Source organism: Orycteropus afer, unplaced genomic scaffold, assembly GCF_000298275.1.
Source record: "Orycteropus afer afer isolate SDZICR_OR568_19922 unplaced genomic scaffold, OryAfe1.0 scaffold00441, whole genome shotgun sequence".
Taxonomy (NCBI): Eukaryota; Metazoa; Chordata; class Mammalia; order Tubulidentata; family Orycteropodidae; genus Orycteropus; species Orycteropus afer.
Window position 1 is genome coordinate 1,668,197 of NW_006922028.1, and position 22,960 is coordinate 1,691,156.

At 38.0% G+C, this 22,960-nt stretch overlaps 1 protein-coding gene across 1 annotated transcript in view; it reads left to right on the forward strand.

The window, feature by feature from the left end:
- Nucleotides 1-21,822, forward strand: part of CEP85L (centrosomal protein 85 like) — a 217,553-nt gene extending 195,731 nt beyond the window's left edge. Inside the window, exons 10-13 of the mRNA XM_007954193.2 lie at nt 2,264-2,314; nt 13,362-13,469; nt 19,192-19,423; nt 21,659-21,822. Of these exons, the coding sequence (XP_007952384.1) occupies nt 2,264-2,314; nt 13,362-13,469; nt 19,192-19,423; nt 21,659-21,822 (555 nt within the window). The remainder of the gene's footprint in view (nt 1-2,263; nt 2,315-13,361; nt 13,470-19,191; nt 19,424-21,658) is intronic.
- Nucleotides 21,823-22,960: the final 1,138 nt, after the last annotated feature.

Genomic DNA, 22,960 nt, shown 5'->3' on the forward strand with positions numbered 1-22,960 from the left:
CATTTGCAGAAAAATGAAACAAGAGCTGTACCTCACACCATACACAAAAACTAACTCCAGATGGATCAAAGACTTAAATGTGAAACCTAAAACTATAAAATTCCTCAAGGGGAAAATTTATGGGCCTTAATTAATGGCATAAATAGACAGTCAAGCATAACCCAAAATGCACAAACAGCAAAAGAGAAACTAGATGGATGGGACCTTCTAAAACTTAAATTTTTATGTGCTTCCAAAGACTTCTCCAAAAGAGTCAAAAGAGAACCTACAGAACCTATTTTTTCCTATTGGGAAAAAATATTCAGCAACGACGTATCTGACAAGGGATTTATCTGTAAAATTTATAGAATATTCCAGCACTTCAACGCCAAAAAAGACAAACAATCCAATTAAAAATGGACAGAAGACATGAACAGACACTTCACCAAAGAGGATATTTTGACAGCCAGCAAACACATGAAGAAAATGTTCACAATCAGTAGCCATTAGAGAGATGCAAATCAGAACAATGAGATACCATCTTGCCCCAGCACTAATAGCAAAGTTCAACAAGACAAAAAACAACAAATGCTGGTGAGGATGTGGAGAGATTGGGACTTTCATACACTGCTGATGGGACTGTAAAATGATACAACCACTGTGGAAAGCATTATGGCAGTTCCTCAAAAAGTTGGAATTAGAAATACCATTTGACCCAGTAATTCCATTACTAGGTATGTATCCTAAGGAAATGAGAGCCAGGACAAGAACAGATAGAGGCACACCCATGTTCATCGCAGCACTATTTACAACAGCAAAAAGATGGGAACAACCTAGGTGCCTGTTTTGGTTACCTACTGCCATTCTGACAAGAATATACTGCAAATGGAATTACATGAACAAACAGGAGTTTATTCTCTTACAGTTTGGAGGCTTTAAGTACATGTTCAAAGTACCAGGCTCTAGGGGCTGGATGAATGCCTCTCAGCCTTGGACTTCAGGTTTGCCTCCTGCTCCCAGCCCACTGAAGCTGAAGGCTTTTCTTTACTCAGATAGCTGCTGGCTGCTGAGGTTCACAAACCCAAGGTTGACAAGTATAAAGCCACAGTCCCAATGTTACCAAACAACATGGCAGGCTGCTAGTTCAAGTGCATTGAAAGTCCTAAGATTGGCAGAGTATGGCAGGCTGCTGAATAATGACTTGGCTACATGCAGGGTTCAAGCGTACCGTAAACTAGAGACCAGCGCCATAAACTAGAGATCAGTACCAAAGCTGTCTTTTATATGTGGGAAGCAGATCACATCTCTAAAGCCGCTACTCAGCTGCTTGTCGTAGATCCCACCATGGAGATGATTGCTAGTCTCATCGTGGGGAATAACTGCCACAGACTGCCCAGCCACTCAACCAGGCTCAGCCAAGTTGACACATATTAAGTACCACAGTGCCTATCAGCAGAAGAATGTATAACCAAACTGTGATGCATATACACGATGGAATACTATGGAACACCAAAGAATAATGTAGAATTTGCAAAACACCGCATACATGGATGAACATGGAGGACATTATGCTGAGTGAAATAAGTCAATCACAGAAGGAAAAAAACATTGTTGTATTAGTTCTTTATTGTAAAAAGTCAAAGAAAGGTTTATATATGGAGGGAAAATTTCTCTGTTGGTTACCAGGGATGGGAGGGGAGGGGAGGAAACACTGCAAAAAAAAGGAAAAAAAAAAAAAAAGACTGTGGCCCTTAGCCACCCTTCAAGCTAGGAACTGAACTTAACTTCCATGACTCAACTGTTAGCCAGATGTTAGACTGGGCCTATAAGGTGAACAATAGTATCAGGAGGGTATGTACTCATTAAGGAGCTCTGGTGGCACAGAGCCTAAGGCAGTTGACTGCTAATCAGAAAGTTGGCAGTTCAAACCCACCAGCTGCTCCATGGAAGGAAGATGGGGCAGTCTACCTCCGAAAAGATTTACTGCCTTGGAAACCCAATGGTAGTTTCTGTAAGTTGGAATAGACTCCATGGTAGTGAGTTTGGCTTTTTTTTTTTTTTTTTTTTAAATGCAGTCATTAGAACAATTAAGCATGTGAGATGAAGAGGACAGCATTTCCCCAGGCATAGAGCTAGGTGTTACAGTGTAGGGATTGCAGTAAATGTCATAAAATAGAATGTATATGGATTGCTGAATGGCAAACCTATTTGTAACTTTCACCTAAATCACAATTTAAAAAAAAAGTAATATGATTCAGAATTATCTTTATTTCTTGTGTTTTAGATAATAGACAACCAACAACTTGAGATTGACAGAATGATTTTAGAAATTCAGGTAAGGAATGTTTTATACTAGTTTTAATCAATTATATGCTGACTTACTCTTAATGATTACTTAGCCTAGAAGATTTTACAGCACATATATACTGAAAAAGAGATAATACTAATAAGTACTTGAGGTGAAGTTGTGAAGTCTTTAATACTACTTTTTCAATTTTTTTAGAAAGAAAATGCTATTTGGTACATCACTTCTGAAAAACCATGGTTTGATGCTTGCTCTTCTCTAATCCTTATCTCTCCTTTTCTTTTTGATTGGGCTATCATCTATCTTCACTGCTCAGAACACATTTGGAAGTCATCAAGGACCCTAACAGTTAAAAACAAGGGATTGTTTGGAGCTCACATTTTATTTTATTTGTACATTTTCCCCATCTTATCCTCCTCTTCTCTATCACATTGTCTTCAGAGTTCTATATGTGCTCTGTTTCTCTGCCCTATCCCATAAATATTGGTACCCTGAAGACATTTCTCTCTCTTCTTCTTCTTCTTATCATTGATACTGCCAAATATAGAGATCAGGAGCTCTGGTAGCATAGTGCCTAAGGCACTTGACTGCTCACCAGAAGGCTAGCGGTTCAAACCCACCAGCCACTCCTCGGAAGGAAAATAGGGAAATCTACTTCCGTAGTGATACTGCCTCGGAAACCCAAGGAGGGGTTGCTATGAGTCGGCTCCGACTCAACGGCACATAACAACAATATACAGATCAGAGCCTTGGTGGCACAGTGGGTAAAGCACTTGGCTGGTGACTGAGAGGTGTTCAGTTTGAACCCACCAGCCACTCTGCTGGGAAAAATGTGGAGTCAGCTTCCTTAAAAATTTATAGCCTTGGAAATCCTATGGGTCATTTCTACTCTGTCTTGTAGGGTCACCATGAATTGGAATAGACTGGACAGCAATGGGTTTGGTTTTTGGTTTAATATAAAGATCTCTGTTATTACACTGTCTGTCTATTTTTCCAGATTTGTTTTCTCTGCCTTCCACTTTGCTCCCCTGCCCACATTACCTCAGTCTTTCTCTAATGCTTTTTAAGTGATACTTCTCCAGTATAGAAGTAATCTTGTAGCTCTCTATACCTGTGGGATAAAGCCCTAAATTCTTAGCCTATTTCCTGCAGTCTGCTTTGTATTTCCTTCCTACCAACCCTCCTTCAGGATTGCATGCCTTGTTTCCTCATGCAGTTTTTGGGAAATGTACATACTCAGTTTTCAGGACCCTCCAGGAGCTTTACCTCTCCTGGGAAACCTGGAAAGATCCTCTCTACCTCTGAGGTAGAATTAACCACTTCCCTTTTACCTCCCCTCCCCACCCTAATAATTCTGTATAGTACTCTTGGTATATTATCAAATTTTTAACACAATTTGTTTTGCTCCCCCATGATTAGTTTCTTGAGAGTAGAGACTGTGTCAATCATCTGCATATGTAGAGCTTAGCAGAGAACAGATAATTATATATAATCCAAAATTTGTGGATTAAGTGGATTTTAATTCTTTTATTTGTTCACCAGGTAATTACTGAGCAACTACCTATATTCCGGGCATTGTTCTTAGCTTTGTGATTCATCAGTGAATGTGACAATTACCCCAACCATACTAGTAGGTTAGATGGAGAGAATGAAAAACTCTTACAACGTCAGGTGCTATTGAAAAAATTAAGTAGAGTAGAGGGTGAGGTCAGAGAGTGCTGTGTCAGGTGGATGACCATGAAATTTTTCCTGAGAAGATAATATTTAAGCAAGGATTGGAATGATTGTGGGAATGGTGAGAGGCAATGGTCTGGAGCCAGCTCACTGTGGGGCATATGTCTTTGGATTTATTTTAGTGTGATAGGAAGCCACTGGACAAATTTTGTTGAATAAATTTTTATATTTATCAATTCTAATATTCTTAAAATGTAAGTAGTAAAGAAACGCAGAATGAAAAATAGTAGACAGTCTGCTTGACTGTCTTTTGGCCATATTAACTGATTTATTGGTTTAGTCAACCAACCAATCCTATTCAACAAATGTATGGCCCTGATGCATTGATTTGTAGAAGATATGCTCTTAATTTTGTATTCCTACAACATAACTTCAGTTGTTACATGAGCAGTTAGAATCACAGCATCTTTAGGTTCCCTTTAGCCATTGTTATCTGACTTCTTATCCTAAAACCACAATGAAAGGATTTCTTTCAGTTGGCAACATTTTCCATGAAGCAAATATGAATAAATGTTATCTCAATTCATATTAAGGACAACCAACACATGAAACCTTGGTGGATAAGACCTGTGAGATTTTATTTATTACCTGCTATCATTTACATTATATTTGTATTAATTGAAATGTGCATTCTTTTCTATTTGTGGAACATCTTAATGTAATTTATTCTTACATTGGCCTAGTTTTTAAGTCACATTTAGATATGTTGTGACCACATATAAATGAATATGTAGAAGAATAGTTAATTATATGTCATTCTGTTCAATATTTTAAAATTTTCACTGCTTCAGTTTTTGTTTTTAATTGTAGTAAATATATATGTAACAAAGCATTTGACATGTCAGTAGTCTTCACATGTACAATTCATTGATACTAGTTATATTCATCATGTTGTTCAGCCATCATTATTCTCTTTTACCAAACTTTCCCATTGTGATGTTTCTTGACATTAAGTTCTGTCTTCCTAAAGATATTTTTAATTTTGAAAATGTTTACCTAGATGAACTTGCTTTATGATGATGCATGAGAAATAAAAATTATTATTACTAGTAAATTTTGAAAACCATAGTAACTGAAACATGCCTTTTATTAAAACTATATTTAGGTTTTGAATCCATTTTGAATAGATTTTTTATGTGGCCATTCTTTTGCATGTGGCTATCTAGTTGTCCCAGCAACATGTTGAAAAGACCGTTCTTTCCCGACTGAATCATCTTGACACACTTGTTGAAAATCAGTTGACCATAGACACATGGGTTTAATTTTGCACTCTCAATTTTATTTCACTTAATTAATATGACTGATCTTATAAGAATCACACTGTCTTGATTCCTCTTCCTTTGTAGTAAGTTTTATAATCGGGGAAAATGAGTTCTTCCAACTGTGTTCTTTTTCAAGACTGTTTGGCTATTCTGGAAATGTATTTTGAATTTTGGAATCAACTGGGATTCTGAGAGAGACTCTGTTGAATCTGTAAATGAATTTGGGGAATGTTGCCATCTTAATAAAACAATCCATGAACATAGATATTTTTCCATTTATTTAGATTTTCTTTCATTTCTTTCAACAGTGTTTTATAGCTTTCAGAGTTTTGTACTTCTTTTGTTTAATTTATTACTAAATATGTTTTATGCTGTCATAAGATGAGTGCTCTAGGATTTTTATGCAATCTTTATCCAACTTGGCACTTAGCACAGTGCCTTGCACATAACAGATACTTAATAGCTTATTTGTTGAATTGTTGTTGTTGTTGTTGTTGTTGTTATGTGCTGTCAAGTCAGCCCCGACTCATAGCGACCCCTCCTTGGGTTTCCAAGGCAGTATCACTATGGAAGTAGGATTGCCCAACCTTCCTTCCGAGGAGTGGCTGGTGGGTATTTGTTGAATTAGTGAACACTTATTTAGCCTTTCATTTAAACAAAAACTAAATTGGGTAGTGAGTCAGTAGTAACTTTTTCATTTATTCACTAATTGAGCTCATCCAATAGCTGTTTACTGAGTGCCTACCATGGGCCAGGCACTCTTCTAGGGCATAAATAGTGAACAAAACAAAAACCTTTGCCCATAATGAACTTCATTCACTATGCTAAATTTGAAATGAGCCCCTCTTAATATTTAATATAAGCATAATGGAATTGGCATCTGTTGATAAATATTTTGTGCCAGGTAGAAGTCATTTGTTCTTTTTCATTATAAGCAACAGTAACGCAATTTAGCCTAAACAAAAATAGTTGTTGTTATTGTTAGGTGCCATTGAGTCAACTCTGACTCATAGAGACCCTGTGTACAACAGAACAAAACACTGTGCAGTCCTGTGCCAGCCTCACAATCCTTGCTGTACCTGAGCCCATCGTTGAAGCCGCTGTATCCATCCATCTTGTTTAGGGCGTTTCCTTTTTCCGTTGACCCTCAGCTTTACCATGCATGATACCCTTCTCCAGTGAATGGTTCCTTCTGATAACATGACCGAAATAGGTTGAGATGACGTCTGGCCATTCTCACTTCCACGGAGTATTCTGGATGCATTTCTTCCAGGATGGATTTGTTAGTTCTTTTAGCAGTCCAAGGTCTCTCAATAGAATAGTAGAATCTACATAAGAATGCAGATGTCTTGTGGAATCTAAAGGTAAGAATGAACAAGGCTTTAAGAAAGAAAAGGAGCCTTGGTGGCACAGTGGTTAAAACATTCAGCCACTAACCGAAAGGCCTGGGCCTACCAGCCACTCTACGGGAGAAATAATGTGGCAGTCTGCTTCCATAAAGACTTACAGCCTTGGAAACCCTAGGGGGCAGTTGTACTCTGTCTTACAGGGTCACAATGAGTCGAAATCCACTCCATAGCAATGTGTAGGGTTAGGAAAGAAGAGGCCTTGTTGCTTCTCTCTATAGTATGTTTTATTCTTTTTTCTCAGCTGACTGACTTCCTATCCTTCCTTAACTCACATAGTAGAACATGGCTCGCCGCAGCACCTAAGCTCCATTTCTAGCTACCTGAAGAGTCTTAACTCATAGACTCCAGGTCTCAATTCCTCAGGTTTGGTCAGATTTTCAATCAACCTGACCCAACTAGCCCATGACCCAGGAGTGCAGAATCCCAGTACAAACGTAAGAACTTATGCCTCACAGCATTTGTGAATTGGACAGACATTCAGAGGTATCATCAATGTACACACTACACATTTTTCAGTTCTTCACAAAAGAAAACACAGTACAAAGATAGAGACCCAGAACCTAGTTTTGCTTGACTCCATAATCCTATACTATTAACACTAGATAAATAAATTTTTTAAAGATATTAAGAGAAAATACTGTTAAACCTCATCAAGGAATGGATTCCATTTATCAGTGCTAAGTGGCATTATTATCTTACCTCATTAAGTATGCACACATCTTATTAATTGCTGTTTCTTAATACAAATACTATTACATTAACCTTTTGTGTATATTTATGTAAGCTCTTGCAAAAAGTGTATACTTATATTAATAGAATCATAACAGTATGAAACTTTTCAATTGTCCTCAGCAATAAATTAAAAATATTACACTTTGTTTCTAGATAATTGAAATATGTATAGTAAAATTTCAACAGAAACATCTCAGAGGAACTTACTTTTTAAGGTTTTCATTGTCATTTTTGCTTATCTAACTAGACATGATAAACTTGAGATCTGTAGCATAAATCCTATTTAATAAAAATCTAGGTAGATTAGTAGACTAGCATATACAAATTGGATTTAATGCCTTATCAGAAATGTTTCCACTTCATAGTCTAGGGATAAGTTTAATTTCATTTGTTATATTAATGAAGAGGCTTGGTTTGAAGGTATGTGTCTTAGTTATCTAGTTCTTAGTTATCTAGAAATACCACAAGTGGATGGCTTTGACAAACAAATTTATTTTCTCACAGTTTGGGAGGCTAGAAACCCAAATTCAGAGCTCCAGCTCTAGGGGAAGGCTTTTTCTCTCTGGGGGAAGGTCTTTGTCTCCTTTCAGCATCTGAGGGCCTGGTATCCCAAGGAGATTTCTGTGTGTCTTGGCATCAGTCTTCCCCTGCGTCTAGAAGGTTCTCAGTGCAGGGACTTAAGGTCCAAAGGTTGCGCTGTACCCCTGGATCTTCTTTCTTGGTTCTCAAGTCCCTCTTTCTCTGCTTGCTTCTCCCTCCTTTTATATCTTACAAAAAGTGATACAGACCACACCTCAGGAAAACTCCTGTTACATCGGAACAGGGCTGTGCCTCAAGTAAGGAAATTGCATCCTACCCTAATCCCCTTAAAACTGATTGGCTGATCACATTAGAGTCCATCATGGGGGATGATCACACCATTATATAACTGCTAAATTACATTGTTACATAACTACCAAACCACTGAGAATCATGGTCCAGCAAAGCTGACACATATTTTGGAGGACTCAGTTCGATCCATGACATTCCATCCTTTGGCTCCCAAAGCTTAATGTCCTCGAATGTTCAAAACATTATCAACCTGTCGTATGATCCCAAAAGTCTTAAATTAACTCCAGGTCCAAATTCCATCCTGGGACAAAATTTTCTCTTCATCCTTGAACCTGGAATACACGTTATCTGCTTCTAAGATACAACAGTAGAACAGGCACAAGGTAGACATTTCTACTGCAAATGGTAGAAATAGCAGAAAAAGAAAAAATAATGGGTACCATGGCACTATATAAGTCAAAACCCCACCAGATAAATTTATATTAACTCTCAAAGCTTGAAAACAATCCTCTGTTCTCTGAGACCACATAGGCAATGACTCTGGCCTCCAGACTCTGGTTGTTGGCCATGCTGTCTGGCTTTGGGCTTCAGCTCCACTTTCTAGGCCCACTGGGATTACAACTCTGCTTCATTTGTGTGGCCCCACTCTTTTAGTCCAACTGAGTGGTGCCCTTGCCCCCAGCAGACCCCATTCTTCTGCCCCTTGGGCGTGGGTGCTCCACTCCCTCATCTTTGGGCAGCAGCTCTAGCCCCATCCCCCTGGCACTCGTGAATGACAGCCCCACCCTCCAGAACTGAGATGGTGAAGATCTGACTCTTTGAAACCTAGGAGCCTATGGCCCCAACCTTTGAAACCCCAGAGTCCCTGCCTTTGAGACCCCATAGGTCATAGCCCTACCCTTTGAGACCTTGGCAGCTCTGCTTCCTCTGTTCCTTGTCTCTTCAGCTTCTGCTTTTTGGCCTATTGGGCCAGCCCAGCCTCTACCCTGATTGGCAAGTGTTACACAGCTCTTCAGGTCTACCAGTAAGTGCCCAGAGGCACCCCGTTCTACCAGTGAGCCTCAGCCTAAAGATGCTCACACTCTCTTGCTCCATAGCTCAGCTCCTGTACCATCTCATGCTGGTTTCCTGGTTCTGCTACTGCTGTTCTTCTGGCCCTGCTTCTTGCCATCTGCACTGTCTCTGGTGTTAAAATTCTCCTCACTTCCTTCTGAGCTCTCACCAGAATTGCCTTTGACATCCATAATTCCACCAACAGTCTCTTCATGGCAATCTTGGTTTTTACTATTAGATACCTCACAACTCTTCCCACCTCTACTCATTACTCAATTCTGAAACTGCTTCCACATTTTAGATGTCTCTTAGAAGCAGCATCACACTCCTGGTACCAGATTCTGTCTTAATTGTCTGTCTAGTGGCACCATAACAGAAGCATCACAAGTGCATGGCTTTAAGACACATAAATTTATTCTCTCAAAATTTAGGAGGCTGGAATTCCAAATTCAGGATTTAAAATCCTTATCTCTTTTCAACATCTGTGGGCCTGGCATTCCTTGGAGATCTCCATGTGTCTTGGCATCAGTCTTCCCTTGGGTCTAGGAAGGTCCTCAGCACAGAGACCATGAATCTAAAAAGAGATATACTTTGCTCCTGGCTCTTCTTTCTTGGTAGTACTGAGGTCTCTGCCCCTCTGCTAGCTTCTTTCTGCTGTAGGATAAGCAGTGCTGTACGTTACACATCAGGGAAACTCCCCTTACATCAGATCAGGGCTATGACTCAGAGCATGTAATATCACACCATTATGTAACTGCCAAACCACTGTGAATCATGGCCCAGCCAACTTGACACATATTTTAGGGGGATACAGTTCAATCCATGACAGCATGTAAATTATTTTCTAAAATACTGTATAATATTTCAAAAGAAGGAGTTTGTTTCTGTCCTTGGTATTCTTCCTTTGGTGATCTTGCCAGTTTTGTGGCTTTAAGTATTATGTGTAAGCTTGGTATTTATCAGCAGCTCAAAATTCTTCTCTGAACTGACTTGTGGATCTAGTTGCCTGCTCAGCATCATTACTTGGCATATATATTTAACATGTCAAAAGAAGACTATCTTATCTCCTCCCCACCACACACCAAAAAGTAACCCGGCTACACTTTTCATATTTCTAATCTCAGTTAATGGCAAGTCTGTTCTTCCATCTGCTCAGACTGAAAACCTTAGGCTTGTCCTTGACTCCTCTCTAACCTCCTATTTGTCAGAAAATTCTCTTGCCTCTACTGCTGTCACTCCTGTCCAAGCCATTTTCATCTCTTATTTGGATTATTTCTTCTACCCTTACCTGCCTTTACTCTATTCTTACGAGCCTAAGTGTTCCTATTACACACTTCTCTGCCCAGAACCCTTCAATGATTACTTGTTATTTGCGGAATAAAAGTTAAGATCCTTACATTGGCTCTTAAGGCCTCGTAATCTCTTTCCCTTGGCTGCTTTCTCTGACTCCCATCACTCTTCTCAGATATCTTGACTCCTTGCTTTTTCTCAAATTCAGTTGGCACCCGCTGCCTTAGTGCCTTTACACTGAGTAAAACACTCTTCCTGGATACCTGTGAGAAGCAATCTCCTCCTCCTCCTCCTCCTGCTCCTCCTCCTCCTCCTTTTTTTTTTTTTTTTAAAAAAAATCACCTTCTCAAAGTCTTTGCTCAATGGTCACCTTTTCATGAACATACCCTTACTCTACCCTATTTCAGATTTCAGCTCCTGCCTTGCTCCTTATTAGGTGCTATGTGTTCTCCATGACACTAGTCCAATTCTCATATACAGTTTTATGTAACTTACATACTTAAGTGCTTGTTCTCATTCATCTTTCCCTCCTAGTTAAAATAAGAGTTCCATAACAGCTAGAGTTTTAGCTGTTTAGTTCGTAGTGCGTAGAGCAGTACTTAGCAGTAATTTCTGCTGAATGAATGAGTGTATTTGAAACTCTTGTATGATGTGTACATAAACGTATACATACATACATTAAACTGTAATACAAATTTTCTTTCAAAAGATTTCTTCTTAAATGGGTTGCCAGATTATAGGGAATCTATTAGCTAAGTCACTTGTCTTTCCTCATTTTGAACAAATTTTAAGAAAACAGGTTAAATTCTAAATTCCAGTCAAATAATCTTGTCAGGCCAGTAAACATCAATCATCAAATAGGTGAATTAATCTCCATATTACCATTCAATCAAAAGCAGATTACAAAGTTATCTCAGTGTCCAACAGCAGAATATATATACTCAGTCTCATGTGACTATACTGTGAGGTTCATTTTTTTTTTTTTTAATTGTGATTTGGGTGAAAGTTTACAGAGCAAATTCAGAGGTTCATTTTTTGTTGAATATAAAATGAGCTTTCGCTGGAAGGAACTGTACTTAACTATAGAGTTTGATTTTATTTGTATCCAACTTTTGAGTAACTAAATGTAATATTTTTTCAAAATTTAGGAGATAAATTAAAAAGTAACAAATTTGAATATCTGTTACTTTAGATGAGAAAACTGCTTTGTATTTATATCATCTTCTTTCAATCTGTGGTGAAAGCTCATTCTACCCAGAAGCATTGTGAGGGAAAAGCTTCACAGTGGGTTGTGTGCTAGTTAGGTGGTCAACGATCTGAAGCACTTTCAGAGTCCAAATATAGAACTGGGGGGCAGGGGAGAAAATGAAATCTCTCCTCTGGTCACGTGTTTGTTGACATTGTGGGTTAATAACAGCAACAAAAATCATGTAAACACTTAGGATTCACTACTGACCACAGGGGTTATGGCAAGTTTTTCTTTAGTATGTAGCTGAGAATCAGACCTTTAACTAAAATGACCTAAATAAATACACTTAAAATATCCTTTATGCTGCTTCGGTATACTCAGGATTTTCTTACATTAGTGTGATGTCTCAATAATATATAATATTATTGTGATGTGCTAGGGGGGAAATGACCCCAGATTCAAACATGTTTCATGGAGACCTTTTTATTTTTAGATAGGGTGAAGACAAAACAAAGATATGATCCAGGCTGAGGGAAACCATCAACATGTATATAGTACAGAAGCTGAATGGAGTCCAATGAATCACAGTCATGGTGTTCATTATATTTGATAGGTACAGAGGAAGTCATCACAGGGTCACAATTGGTAGAAGGTCAACTCATCGCTCATAGGCAGGACTACAAAGGTGTGGGGGGGAGGCCATGACTGAAGATGAAACCGTGAAAGAATTGGTTCTGGGGCTTGAACACCTTGGCTTCATGGTGGTCAGGGTATGGACCATGCAGCCCTGAGTCACAGCCACAGGTTGACTACAAGAGCCAGACCATTGATTTAAATTAGATAATGTGCTCCTATTTTCAGTAAATCATTAAGGACACACCTAGGCAAGTTCCGTAATTCTTCTTGGGAGCACAATCTACTTTTAACCATACTCTTCTTGAGGGTAAATTGTGCCTCTCTAGGTTTGTCCCAGACTTGTCTGTACATAGCCACATTGCTGGTTTAATGATTGGAAAGAACTGAAATGACATCTGAACTTAAGTCAAGATTCAAAATAGAGTTAGGCCTCCCACTGTAGACTTCAGCCTGCCACACAACAGTGGAAAGATACTATCTTATCAAACTCCTGTAACAGACCATTGGCCTGATTTCAGCATCATATTCATTGTTTGTAATACTATGAGAGAAAGGAAATGATAGAAAATAGGGATGTTAAAAATTATGTCATATTAACTATAAGAAAAATAAGGGAGCAATGGTATAGATTTGCTATTAGTATATTCCCAACTGCAAAAAATTAATTCTTAAATGTTTGTAATATAGCATTAAACAGCAACATTAGATGTTACATATTTTCTGTTACCCATGTTAAAAGCTTCTTTGGGAAGATGGTTTCTCTTTCCCCTTCTTTTCTTTGAAGTCATTCACTCTAGGAGTAGTAAAGTAAAGGGCTTCGTCTCCCAAGAGTTGGAGAAGAAAGAAGATCTGAGAATTCAGAGCCAATCCTGGTTACCTATGTTAGATTAACATATTTTGCTTTTAAGTATTAACATACTTTGCTTTCTAATTCTCTTTAGTCTATGCAAGAAAAACTATCTAAAGAGAAATTGACTACTCAAAAGATGGTGGAAGAGCTAGAAAAGAAAGAAAAGAACATACAAAAATTAACTGAAGCATTACTTAGGGTGAGTAGAAGAAACTCGAATTGTTTTCAAAGGATGATTCACAGCCTGTTTAAGTTTAAATAAATGCCTGCTTTATACATATTGTATTTATCATGATGTGCTAGGGGGAAAAAATTGGTAATTGAAGATTACATTGATGTTCCAGTTAACTAAATTAATTTGGTTTTTCACTAAAGATAATTAAAAACACAAACCTTTAATTAGCTTATGTTTTAGAATGTTAATTTCATATACTTAAACTACAGCAAAATCAAATATCATACAAAGATTATGTTCCAAAGTCATCAACAAAAGCATGTTTTGAAATATAAACAAAATTACTCTTAAAAATTCTTAAGGAAGGTGCAGTGTTGGCACTTCTTCATTTCATCACATTTTCTTCATTTGAGTGCAAGATGAAATACTGGGTTTGTATTTAAGAACCTGTTATACAAAAAATACATATCTTATTCTAACAGTCATCATGACATTTTTCCCCTAAATTCTTAAGAATGCATATCTGAAAATTAAGGACATTTTACTATATAACCGTAACATCCTTGTTATACCCAATGAGAGTAATAATTCTTTAATATTTCATAATATCTAGTCCATATACAAAGGAGCTCTGGTGGTGCAGTGGGTAAGGCATTTGGCTGCTAACCAGAAAGTCAGTGGTTCAAACTCATGAGCTGCTTCACAGGAGGAAGATAGGTCAGTTTACTTCCATAAAGATATATAGCCTTGGTCACTGTGAGTTGGAAATGGCGATGGCAGTGAGTTTGGTGTTTTGGTTTGAGTCCATATACAAATTTCCCCAGTTCTTCTCCAGTGTTTTTTTGGAGTGGTTGTTGAAATTAAGATCTAATCAAGGACCACACAATGCATTTTATTGTTATGTCTTATAAATCAACAGCCCTTTCCTTCCTCATGCTGTTGACTTGCTGAAGAAACTGGCCTCTTGTCTTTTATATCTGCAGATTGTCACCCCTCCTAGAGTTGTCTGATTGCTTCCCCATGGTGTCATGTGTCTTGTTGTGTGTCTCTTACATTTCCTAAAGTTAGAACTAAAGACGTGATAAGATTTAGATCATTTTTTGGCATGAATAATTTATAGGTGTTGTTTACATAATGGGATGTATAATTTTTGGTTATTTGACTGTGACACAAACAACAGTGATCCCTGGATTAAGGTGGTGATAGCTTGGTTCCCTTTGCAGTGGCGTTCAGTGCAGAGGTTGCAGACCTCACTGGGTAACACTGTCACTAGTGCAATTGTTTCAGCAGAAATTTATTATTTTTCTAAAAATTTCCTTGTAATTAGTTAAACAACAAAAACATTTTTTTGAAGCCCAGCTTACATGTATCAATATACCTGCAGGGCTAAAACTCTATTTTAATTTACTTTTTGAACCTTCTAATGTACTCTGGTCAGAGCTGTCATTATTACTCAATTACAGTGATGCTTCAAATGATTTGTTTTATCTACATGCCCTATGGGCACATGCTGCTGTTTTCGTTGCTGCTGGTGTTTTTATATTTGCTGATTTTGTCAAATTTTTGAGTGTTTATCTACATTATTGTAATTAGTATTTATGAATAATTTTTTTTTAAGGATAAAGTAATAATTGAAGGAAAAGAAAGAGAAAAAAAGGCTTCTGCTGCACAGGATGGCAGGAAATGTCTTCCTGGCTTGGCTCAGTTACCAATGATGTTGTAATAATGTTGCAATTCAATGTAGAAAGATTTTACAAAATAATTTGTTGTTATACATATAATCTAAAAAATGTTACATTTAACCAATTTATAACTATATTTACCACATATTATTCTATATTTAAAATGGATAATAAATAATACTAAAGATTCTGTCTATGACTAGTCTGCCACTTTGTCACACTGTGGTGGCTTGCCAAAGAAAGATGATCCAACAGAATGCAAAAAATTGTTGAACTGTTAGATAGGTAGAGACAAGTACTGATTTGGGTGAAGAGAAGGGCAATGTACCAAATGTTAGTGATCAACATGGTGGCATTGAGGATGAAGAAGACAGAAGTGCATGGGAGGTACAGACAACAAAGATGAACCCTTTTGCACATATAGTACTGTGTTGTCAGTAAAGGCAAACATTGATCTATGGGTAGATCGATGGGTGGACAGGCTGAACTATTAGATATGTCTGTGCAGGGGGGAGTGTGTCCATGACCATGTATAGGGTTGGCAGACAATGGTTCTACAAGTGTATGTTCTGTAAGAATTCCCAGGTATATAGAAGAGCTGACAAGGGGCAAGGTTGTAGTCACTTCTTGGCCACAGCCAGCTACCCAGAGTTGAACCTGTGGCCTCGGGACCATAGTCACAGTGGACATCAAGCTCAATTGGCATAACATACTACACAGAAACATTGTTCCACATCCTACTCTGGTGAGTAGCGACTGGGATCTTAAAAGCTTGCGAGTGGCCATCTAGATGCGACAATGGGTCTCTCCTCGTCCAGACCAAAGAAGAATGAAGAAAACCAAAGATGCATGGAAACAGTCCAAGTGACTGGTACATCATGCGATTCTAAGCCTATATAACTATAAGACCAGAAGAACTAGATGGTGCCCAGCTGCCACTGTCAGCCACTCCGAGGGGGATCTATGTAGGAGATCCTGGATGGAATGGGAGAAGAATGTTGAGTAAAACTCAAAATAATTAGGGAAAAAAAAGAGACCAGGTTTGCTGGTCTAATAGAGCCTGATGGAATCACTAAGAACTAATACTGTGGCCCCTAGCTGCCCTTCAGGTCTGGAATTGAGCACACTTCTGTGGCTTCCAGCCAGACAAAAGGCAGGCATGTGAGCTGAACATTTATATTAGGTAGATACACTCTTTGGAGAGATCAGCCATGGGAGAATAGAAGGGCTGTGTATGCACAGGGAGACGGCTTAGGGGCAGGAGTGCATGGGAGGAAAGGACACAGGGGTAACTATGGGGCGGAAGTTGGAGGGGAGCTGTTGGATTGTGGGAAATTGCAGTCAGTGTCATGAGACAAAGTGTACGTGAGTTGCTGTATGGAAGATGAATTTTCTCTGTAAATTTCCACCCAAATCACAGTAAAAATTTAAAAAAGAAATTATTGAACAATATCATTAATATCACATGCAAGCAAAATTCTGCTGAAGGTAATTCAAAAATGGCTGCTGCAGTTGACGTTCAGCCATTTCCGGAGGTAGCATGTGATGAAGTGATGTTATTAAAGGAAAATGTCCAAGCTGTACTGAAGGTGTTGGTGAAAAACAAGGCTCCAGGAATTGACAAAATACTACTTGTCTTTGCCAAGAAAGATATCCATATTTGTGTCCATTCCAAAGAAAGCTGCTCCAACAGAATGTGGAAATTAACAAACAATGTCATTAATATCACACACAAGTAAAATTGCTAAAGATAATTAAAAAATGGTTACATCAGTACATCTTCAGGGATCTGCCAGAAATTCAAGCCAGATTCCAGAGGACATGAAAGTAGAGAATACTAGAAAGATATTTACCTGTGTTTTACTGATTATGCAAAATTGCTCAACTGTGTGGATTATAACAAATTATGAATAACATTGCTAAGAATAGGAATTCCAGAACACCTAATTGTGCTCCTGTGGAACCTGTACAAAGACCAAGAGGCAGTCGTTTGAACAGAAAAAAGGGATACTGCGTGGTTTAAAATAAGGAAAGGCGTATGTCAGGGTTGTATCCTTTCACCATACCTATTCAAATCTGTTTGCTAAGCAACTAATCCAAGAAGCTGGAGTATATGTAAAAGAACATAGCATCGGAATTAGAGGAGGACTCGTTAACAATCTGCAATATGCAGATGACACAACCTTGCTTGCTGAAAGTGAAGACTTGAAGCACTTACTGATGAAGATCAAACAATACAGTCTTCAGAATGGATTGCACATCAACATAAAGAATACAGAAATTCTCACAACTAGACCAATAAGCAGCATTGTGATAAATGGAGGAAAAAAATAAAGTTAATAAGCATTTCATTTTACTTGGATCCCACAATGAAAACAGCAGTCAGGAAATCAAATGACCTATTGCTTGGGCAAATCTGCTGCAAAAGACCTCTTTAAAGTGTTAAAACTCAAAGATATCACTTTAAAGACTAAGGTGCGCCTCACCCAAGCCATCATATTTTCCATAGCCTTACATGCATATGAGAACTGGACAGTGAATAAAGAAGACCACAGAAGAATTGATACAGTTAAGTTGTAACATTGGCAAAGAGTATGGAATATATTGTGGACTGCTAAAAAATGAACAAATCTATCATGGGGTATAGCTGGAATGCTCCTTAGAAGCAAGAATGGCCTGATTTTATCTCTTGTGCTTTGGTCATGTTGTCAGAAGAGACCAGTCCTTGGAGAAAGATATCATGGTTGGTAAAGTAGAGGGTTTGCAAAAAAGGGAAGACCCTCAATGAGATGGATTGACACAGTGGCTGTGATGATGGGATCAAGCATGGCGACGATTATGAGGATGGTACGGGACTGGACAGTGTTTCCATCTTTTGTACACGTGGTTACTCTGAGTCAGAACTGATGGCACCTAACATCAGTAACAAAAACCAAGGATTCTTTATGGTCTGGTGCAGCAGGAGGTCCATGGAGGGTGACACTGTGAGTTGCTACACTGTGTGCCACCAACCATAGTGACACCACTGTCCATTTGTAAAGGTACAGCCCCTGTAACTAGCAAGTAATCTGTTGGGTATCAACTGTATGAATACACAATTTTCTAGAAAAATTTCCGTTGGTAGTTTTAGCATCTACTGGAGAGTTAGAAAATGGTGATTTTTTTTTTTTTTCTAATTATGTCATTCTTTTTACATTTAATAAGCGGTAGTTTATAAAAAAAGATATATCCATCATCAACCCAGGCTTATTCTGAAATACAATTCCAACTAGAAAGCTAATTGAACTAGTTTTTAATTAGCAATTTTTAGGATGAGGAGTAGGTGGTGACAATTTTGGGGCGACATGAAGGTAATTTTCTCTGCGTCTCAATTCATGAGTTCCTATTGATGCTTCTAATTCACATTTAACAATTCAGAGTTGTTGGGTTTTTTCCATCTTTGATTTTATTCTTATGTTTCTTTTATAATGAAATGTTTGATAACTATCAACATACTTGCTTTTTTTTCCTCGGCATACAAAAAATAGTTTCAAAGTAATTAAACCACTATTGCTAGTAGCAATGAAACTATAGAAAGAAGTTTAAAGTTTCTTAATAATTCTTTTTGTCTTTAGAATATCTCCCATTATGGAAATATATATAAAACTACCAAGAGGCTCATTATGTAAGGGTGTGAGAGACCCCTGGAAACTGTGACTCTTTAGATTTATGTTTTCTTTTGCTTACAGTCACCAGCCACTCCTCGGAAGGAAGGTTGGGCAGTCTACTTCCATGGTGATACTGCCTCGGAAACTCCAGGAGGGCTTGCTATGAGTTGGATCCAACTCGATGGCAGTGAATTTTTTTGCTTATACACAGGACACTGGATGGCACAGTGGAATCACTTCCACTATTTCAGTTGTTATTTTACTCTTTTTTATTTCTTTTTCCCTGTGTGTATGCAGTTATGTGTATATAGTGTGACTCCGTTGTTTATAAATCTGGGATATGGATTAACCTTGTATGGCTTGACTATCTTTCCTCTGTTCTGACAACCAAATTCCTATTTTCTTTACCCATTGCAGACCCAAAGACAGACAGAAGACAGATGCTCTTCAGTGGATCAGGGCCAGGAAGCAGACCAGTCTAGGCAGCAGACGACTCTTTCCAAATGGCCGTTATTTGATTTGACCGTGATTGACCAGCTGTTCAAGGAAATGTCTTACTGTTTGTTTGATTTGAAAGCATTGTGTAGTATTCTTAATCAACGTGCTCAGGGCAAGGAACCTAACCTTTCATTATTATTGGGAATCAGATGTAAGTGGCTGATGACTTACCCTTACTCTATTGCTTAGCAATTAGAAACCTGTCTTCATGAAACAAACTTCTGACTGCCTTTCCCCTGTTTATTTTTGTTATCTCCTTTCCAATTTACATGCCTCTGAATCATTCTGAGTTTATATTTACCTGTTATCACTTAATCGCTGGAACTTACCTCCTTGCACTTGAGAAGTAAACAGGGTTATTATTGATGTGATCTGCCACTTGGCAGATACCTAGAAATCTGCTGTGGGGATGAGCAAGGAGATGTTCCCTGTGCTGAAACTATGTGACTGAAATGGTTAGTAACTTGTGATACCCTGATAGTTTCTGATCTTGGTTAAGGTATTTTTAACTCTTCTGAAACTAATGGTTCCATCTGGTTTCTTTCTTGTGGTAATTATATAAATGAATTACCCAGCATATGTCCACTGGTAAAATATTTGAGGAAAAAAATACTTGCTTTCTTATGTAGTATATGGTCCACAGCATTCGCTTAATGTGATTGCTGTCACTGTCACGTGAGCTAGTTTTCATGGCCTACAGATCTCTTTTGTCCCTATCATGCATGCCTTCAGGTTTACCTCATTCAATGTAAACCTCGCCTCCCTCAGCCTCATTTCTACCTGCTTCCACATGGCAACGGTGAGAGCTGTCACAGTGCCATCTCAATGTCCTTTCCCTTCTTTGCTGCTTTTGCAGGAATTTTCATCATTAACTGCAGTCATCCGGACTTGTCTTTGAATATCTTACTTGAAAATGCTCAACCACTTTTTTTGTCTCAGCACTTGGGTTTTTTTTTTTTTTTTTTTTAAAGTGTCACTTGTATGAAACACGTAGCTCATTGTTCTCTTCCAAGATGTCAATAGAATCTTTTCCTTTACTTCTGATTTTTATAAATGTGTGTACGTATGCGTGAGTGAGAGTATGTAAAATATGCATTGAATGTTTAGATATATTCATTGACTAACATTTATCAGATACCTGCTATGGCCTAGGCACTGGTGGTAGGCACTCATTAGGTGCTAGTAATGCAAATAAATTAAACACAGCCCTTGCCCACACATTAACCAAATTATTAGAGTGTTGTATTTTTGTAGTGGGAGCACAGGAGGGGTGAGGGGGGAAAAAGACTATGAAGGCTCCACAGTGTAGCTGATGTTTGGCTTGAATCTTAAAGAAGTTTGCCAGGTGAACATCCCAACAATCTCTTGGGAGCAAGAAGCAAAAGCTCACAGATAAAAGGCATTTATTTTCTTGATTGTTTTAGAACTGGTTACCACTCCAATTGTTCTGTAACCTTGCCATTATCTTAGATAGCATTTGTTAACTTCTGTAGGTAATAGGGTAAGGAGCTATCCTAATATGAATAAAAAGTGATTCAAAACCCTTCACACCTTTTCCTCTCAATGTGTACTTTTTCCAGTCTTTAAGAGTTCAACCCCAGAATCCTTACCTTGTTGTTTGACAGTGTGAAAACTTGACCAATCACATGATTTGTCAAAAACCAATGGATTCTATTTAATCTTTTTCTCACTGCTCCATTGGTTATCTGTTTACTCTAGTCATCCTGCTGTTCTTAAAACTCTGCTACCTTGGTTTCCATGATATCATTCTTAAAGTTCTACATCTACTTTTAGCGGCATTCAATCTCAGTCCTGTGAACTTCTCTGCCACTTAAATATTGGCATCCTTGTCCCTCAGGAACTTTTGGTTGTTGGTTTTGTTATTGTTATCCAGTAATTTCCCTGAATAATCTTATCTGTGTCCTATTGTTTTCTAATATTGCTATATTTCTGACCCATCTGTACATTTATCTCCCGCCTAGATGTCTCTTTTGGGCTCCTAATTATATTCACCTATATATTAGAACAGGAGCTCTGGTAGCATAGTGCCTAAGGCACTTGACTGCTAACCAGAAGCCTGGTGGTTCAAACCCACCAGCCACTCCTCGAAAGGAAGGTTGGACAATCAACTTCCGTAATGATACTGCCTCAGAAACCCAAGGGAGGGGTCACTGTGAGTCAGATCCGACTCGATGGCAGTGGGTTTAGTTTTTTGGTTTAAGTAGATAAGAGCTGTTTAATATTGAATAGTGCTTAATTTAAACCTGAGCCTTACTGTTAGTAAGTGTACAGCATTCATTCTATTTCTGGTGGTAATTAAGATGGAAGTCTTAAAATGCCTTTGTTCAAAAATGTGGGACATTCTCTCCATGTTTTATTTCCACAGCAATGAACTGTTCAGCTGAAGAGACTGAGAATGAGCACAGCCCAGAAACACTCACTAAAAAATTGTCAGATGTGTGCCAGTTACGGAGGGACATCGATGAATTAAGGACTACAATATCTGACCGCTATGCTCAGGACATGGGAGACAACTGCATTACCCAGTGATCAAGCTTTGATCCCACAGCAATAATGACGTGTGTTAAATGCTGCTGTGTTAGATTTTTCGTATTTCTTTCAAGGAGCCATAATGGAATGTTGCAAGTCACATATGATTTGCACATAGTCACCACCATCCCTCCCCCAATGTGGATTTGTTTTTATTGAGGGGAAAAGGAGGGTGTGAGGAGGTTTTGAAGGGGCTTGTTTAATCAGGCCAACAACAAAAAAAAAAATCAGCATTTGAAAAATGTGATAAAGTCTGTAAGAAAAAAATTCTGTATTCTTAAACTACTGATTGTAGGACCAAGCTGTGAAGAGTGCCCATCAGATAAAAGGAGTAGGATTTCTTTTAATCCTATAGGGCTTTGTTTTGTTTTGTCCATGTGTGTTTTATTCACAAAATTGTAAGGATTTAGAAGGTCAAGGCAATGCTTCTGAAACTGGCACACAATGTTTATTCTTGTATTTTCTTTCATGTAGAAGCTTGTGTAGTACTTTTGGGGTTTTCAAGGTCTGGCTGAACAAGAGTTCCAACAGTGGGCAAGTATTCTAATAGTAGTACAACAAGCAAAACCGTTGGTGTTTTGTTCACTGTGCTGAGATGATGAGGTTGGGGGCTTGGGTTGATTTTAGTACTGTAGATAATCAGCTGTTTTCCAGAGTGACTGTGGATTGCCTTAGAGGTGTGAAACTTTGATGCAGTGTTTTTTTGTTTTTAAGCATTGTAATTTATATTACAAGACAGTTTAACATTATTTGAACTAATTTTTATCATGTCCTTTGCTATTTACAGTTTTCTATTTATATGTTTTATATATCAGTGTAAACAAAGCCATATAATTAATGCACACTTTCTAAGGCCTCAGATCATTATTGTCAAAGAAATATTAAGAAAGTGACTCTGGAACAATAGCTTATTTATTCAAATCTCAGTGTTTACATTTTAACAATTTTGTATTGGTTATAATTTAAAGTTGAAACTACTTTAAGAGAAAGCTAACATGTGATCTTTATATCCAAATAATCACTAGTGTAAAGGAACATCTAAACCTAGCTGACATTTTAATTCATTTTATCAGGTAAAGTACATTAAGAATAGGGTTTTCCATAAAATGTTAAGTTGGCCAGGTTATCTCTTCATCTG